Consider the following 5,000-nt stretch of genomic DNA (forward strand, 5'->3'; position numbering starts at 1 on the left):
CATCTGGTTAGAAACAGATGATCAATAACTGATCAATAACTGATCAGCTGTATTGTGTCTCGTTCTCTCCATCAGATGCCTGTGAACTGGAACTGGATCCAAACACAATGCACAGAAACATCAAACTGTCTGATAACAACAGGAAGGTGACACATGTGAAGGAGGTTCAGTCATATCCTGATCATCCAGACAGATTTGATGTCTGGTCTCAGCTGCTGTGTAGAAATGATCTGACTGGTCGCTGTTACTGGGAGGTCGAGTGGAGAGGAAGAGTTGATATATCAGTGAGTTACAGAAGAATCAGCAGGAAAGGACGCAGTAATGCCTGTGTGTTTGGATATAGAAATCAGTCCTGGAGTCTGGAGTGCTCTGATGGTCGTTACTCTGTCCGTCACAATAAGAGAGAAACACGCATCTCCTCCTCCTCCTCCTCCTCCTCCTCCTCCTCCTCCTCCTCCTCCTCCTCCTCCTCCTCCTCCTCCTCCTCCTCCTCCTCTGCCTCTAACAGAGTAGCAGTGTATGTGGACTGTCCTGCTGGCACTCTGTCCTTCTACAGAGTCTCCTCTGACACACTGATCCACCTCCACACCTTCAACACCACATTCACTGGACCTCTGTGTGCTGGGTTTGGGTTCTGGTCTTTTTATGGTTCCTCAGTGTCTCTGTGTGGTTTGTAGGAAGGAGAGTCTCCTCCTGTCAGAGAAACATTCTCATGTTATTTAGTACCAACCTGATCTCTCACTGGTTGTAAATAGAGTTTGTAAAGCCAACATGGTTTCCACATGACTGACAGTTAGTTAGTCAGTCACATATATCCACATTTAAAAAGCTGTAAAACAGAAGCTGATTTTCTCAGAGCAGATATCTCAGTCTGTTAGAGGACTGTTTGGAGGTTGGGAGGTCGTGGCTTTGATCCTTATGAGTCTCAGTCAATGTTCAAGTCCAACACCCAAAGTGAAACTCAGAAGCTCTCAGAGAGAAAACCACCAGCGGCTCAAAGTTTACTGAAACGTCAAGTTGTGAGCGAGCTTTTTAAACATGTTGGAAGAGTTTAGCCACTAACTATAACACACATAATGACAGGAAGTATCTGCTGGCCTATAGAGGAACTTTGTTCTTTCTCCTCTTATTTGCTTTTTTGTATATTTTTATTATTTTACTGTTTTTTTATATTTAGTTTTTATGTAAATCACATTGAATTGATCCAGTGTATGAAATGCTATATAAATAAAGCTGTCTTCCCAAAATGCTGATGAAGATGTTTTTTGTGAGGGCAGGTTTTAAAAATAAATCTCACAAACTGATGAGATGTGTATTGTGTGTTTTTTGTAAATATGACTTATGATGTATTATCAACTTCTTCTTGTTTAAGGAAAGAAAATCACAATAATTGAAATATAAAATCGCAATACTTGTTTACCCAAAAATCGTTAGAGAATCGAATCGGCACAAAAGCATATCGGCCCAGCCCTAATATATACTGTATATCTTCCCTTGTTATTTAAATAAAGTTTGTTGACATTCTGCTCGTTTTGAGAGGATAAAAAAAACAACAGTAACAATAAAAAGACAAAAATAAAAGGAGGAGAAAAGGCAGGAACATGTCTTTTCAAAAAGCAATTACAAGAATACAAAAAGGAAAAAAAAAAGAAAAAATAATAGGCTACATTAAGAAAAAATTAAAAAGCAAAAAAATATATAGTGTAATTAAAACAAAAGGAAAAAGAAAAATGAAAGAAAATGAAATTTTAAAAACATTAAATAAAAAGGAAAACATGATAATAAACAAAATATTTAAAGAAGCAAAGAGGTCCCATCCCGACCCCTCACGGTCCTCTCGGTTCCTCTCGGCTCTCCTCGTCTCCTCTCGGCCTCTGTCGGCTCTGCTCGGCCCCTCTCGGCTTCTCTCGGCCCCTCCTTGCTCCGCTCGTCTCCTCTTGGCTCCTGTCGGCTCTACTCGTCTCCTCTTGGCCTTTCTCGGCTCTGCTCGGCCCCTCTTTGCTCCGCTCGGCTCTCCTCGTCTCCTCTCGTCTCCTCTCGGCTCCTCTCGGCTCTACTCGTCTCCTCTCGGCTCCTCTCGGCTCCTCTCGGCTCCTCTCGGCTCTACTCGTCTCCTCTCGGCTCCTCTCGGCTCCGCCTGGTCCACAGTCTCACACCGACCTCTCTGACTCCGTCCCTCCGCTCTCTGGACCTCCTTCTCCGGGTGTAAATGGCTGCAGTGGCGCTGCGGTGCCTCGCTGGATGGCGGTTATTAAAAACCAGAAGGTGATTAAACGTCCGCTGATGTTTATTTTATCTTATTTTAGCTCGTTTATAGCATTAGCATCGGGAGCTAACCGGAGCTAAAATGAATCAAAACCAACTAACAAAGTGTCGCCTGTCAATCAAACATCAAACGGTGACTGTTAAATATCACAGAGAGACACATTAAGTAAAGAAAGAGTCATTTAGTTTAAATACTGAAGCTTGTCTTCTCTTTATGACCCTGTTTACCTGCTGCTGTTAGCCTGCTAGCTGCGACCTTTGCTCCACATACACACAGCATGACCCATTCACCCATTAATCGATTCATTGACTAGTTATCGATCATTTAACGACCCGTCTACTCTTCTGAGTCCCAATTAAAGATCAAATTCTCTGATTCAGAATCTTAAATATGAATATTTTCTGCTTTATTTCGTCTCTGTGTTAGAAAACTGAAGATATTTGAGATATTTGGGAGGAAAAAGTCATTTTATTGATCATATAAATATTAATTAAACATTCAGCTGTCCTCCTGCTCTCCTTTTAAATGTGCTTCAATGTAAAGTGATGGAGGACAAGATCTAAAGTCCCCATAGATCCTTAAAATGTCTAAAAATGTGTTTAAATATCTATAATTGTAGTTAAAGTATTAAATTAGATCATTATATTAGTTCAGTTTATTTACTATACTATAATGAAACTAATCATAGTCTCATTATATATTGTTATATTATATATTATATTATAATATAACATGCAGACTATTACTGATGTGAGTAAAGGATCTAAATACTCCTCCGCTGTTTGTTGAGCAGTTTTAATATAATAACTTTTAGAGTTATTCAGATAGAAATAATAATATAACTTAGTGTTGTGATTATTTCTTGCTGCTTTTTCAATTTCTCATAACTGTGTAAATAATACTGTAGTTGTATTCTTTGGTGGCAGCAATGGTTTTATTTTTTCATTAAAGAGGTTTTTTACAATTATCTTAAAAGTCTTTAAACATGCAGATACCCTGAACCCCCCCCCCCCACAGTGAGTCACTCATTCATTTAAAGTCTCTGATCAGCTTCTACTGAGCTTCATCAGTGTGAGTTATTATAGTAACCATAGCAACTATAGCAGTGTGAGTTATTATAGTAACCATAGTAACCATAGCAGTGTGAGTTATTATAGTAACCATAGTAACCATAGTAACTATAGCAGTGTGAGTTATTATAGTAACCATAGTAACTATAGCAGTGTGAGTTATTATAGTAACCATAGTAACCATAGTAACTATAGCAGTGTGAGTTATTATAGTAACCATAGCAACTATAGCAGTGTGAGTTATTATAGTAACCATAGTAACCATAGTAACTATAGCAGTGTGAGTTATTATAGTAACCATAGTAACTATAGCAGTGTGAGTTATTATAGTAACCATAGTAACTATAGCAGTGTGAGTTATTATAGTAACCATAGTAACTATAGCAGTGTGAGTTATTATAGTAACCATAGTAACCATAGCAACTATAGCAGTGTGAGTTATTATAGTAACCATAGTAACCATAGCAGTGTGAGTTATTATAGTAACCATAGTAACCATAGTTACTATAGCAGTGTGAGTTATTATAGTAACCATAGTAACTATAGCAGTGTGAGTTATTATAGTAACCATAGTAACCATAGTTACTATAGCAGTGTGAGTTATTATAGTAACCATAGTAACCATAGTAACTATAGCAGTGTGAGTTATTATAGTAACCATAGTAACTATAGCAGTGTGAGTTATTATAGTAACCATAGTAACTATAGCAGTGTGAGTTATTATATCAGTGATATCTGACACATTTACAGTGGTTAGCATCAGATTCCCTCTTAGTGTTTCCTGTTTCCTGTTTCTCTGTGGTGGAGGACGTACGGTAGGGTCAGACTGTAAAAGCTCTCAGTGTTTCCTGTTTCCTGTTTCTCTGTGGTGGAAGTACGGTAGGCTCAGACTGTAAAAGCTCTCAGTGTTTCCTGTTTCCTGTTTCTCTGTGGTGGTGGAAGTACGGTAGGGTCAGACTGTAAAAGCTCTCAGTGTTTCCTGTTTCCTGTTTCTCTGTGGTGGAAGTACGGTAGGCTCAGGTGAATCAGCTGACTCCTCGTCTGTCTGCAGGTTGGTGAAACTCTCCAGTGTTCCCAGTCTGAAGTTCCACGTCACAGCTTCTCCTATGATGGGTGAGTATCTGCTGCTGCACACACACATAGACACACACACACATAGACACACATGTAGAGACACACACACACATAGACACACATAGACACACATGTAGAGACACACACACACACACATAGACACACATGTAGAGACACAAACACAAAAACATGATGAAGATGGTGATGATAGTGATGATGGTGATGATGATGATGATGGTGAAGATGATGGTGATGATGATGATGATGATGATGATGATGGTATCTAGGGGCGACGGTGGAGCAGTTCGAGCAGGCGAAGAACAAACTGTCGACTCTGAAAGAAGATCCAGGAAATGAGACCAAGCTGAAGATCTACGCTCTGTTCAAACAGGTGAGACTCAGCTGGTCATGTGACTGTCTGTCTGGTGGGGGGGGGGGGGGGGGGGGGGAGGGAGGGAGGGAGGGGGGGGGGTAACTAGTGTCTGAAATACTTCTGGTCAACACACTGAATCAGCATGAGGTCAATGCAGCTGTTAAAAAGCTGATCTTCTTCTTCTTCTTCCTCCTCCTCTTCCTCCTCTTCCTCTTCC

The 5,000-nt window shown here is 40.1% G+C and overlaps 3 protein-coding genes across 3 annotated transcripts in view; 2 read left to right on the plus strand and 1 right to left on the minus strand.

Moving 5' to 3' along the window:
• Window positions 1-1,236, plus strand: part of LOC128382097 (NLR family CARD domain-containing protein 3-like) — a 12,895-nt gene extending 11,659 nt beyond the window's left edge. Inside the window, exon 8 of the mRNA XM_053342083.1 lies at window positions 76-1,236. Within this exon, the coding sequence (XP_053198058.1) occupies window positions 76-677 (602 nt within the window). The 3' untranslated portion in view covers window positions 678-1,236. The remainder of the gene's footprint in view (window positions 1-75) is intronic.
• The window catches only part of LOC128382757 (uncharacterized), a 371,423-nt gene that overhangs the window by 336,841 nt on the left and 29,582 nt on the right, over window positions 1-5,000 (minus strand). The window lies entirely within an intron of this gene.
• Window positions 2,130-5,000, plus strand: part of eci2 (enoyl-CoA delta isomerase 2) — a 12,299-nt gene continuing 9,428 nt past the window's right edge. Inside the window, exons 1-3 of the mRNA XM_053342118.1 lie at window positions 2,130-2,265; window positions 4,388-4,449; window positions 4,698-4,801. Coding sequence (XP_053198093.1) covers window positions 2,210-2,265; window positions 4,388-4,449; window positions 4,698-4,801 — 222 coding nt within the window. The 5' untranslated portion in view covers window positions 2,130-2,209. The remainder of the gene's footprint in view (window positions 2,266-4,387; window positions 4,450-4,697; window positions 4,802-5,000) is intronic.

This window comes from Scomber japonicus, chromosome 21, assembly GCF_027409825.1.
Source record: "Scomber japonicus isolate fScoJap1 chromosome 21, fScoJap1.pri, whole genome shotgun sequence".
Classification (NCBI taxonomy): Eukaryota; Metazoa; Chordata; class Actinopteri; order Scombriformes; family Scombridae; genus Scomber; species Scomber japonicus.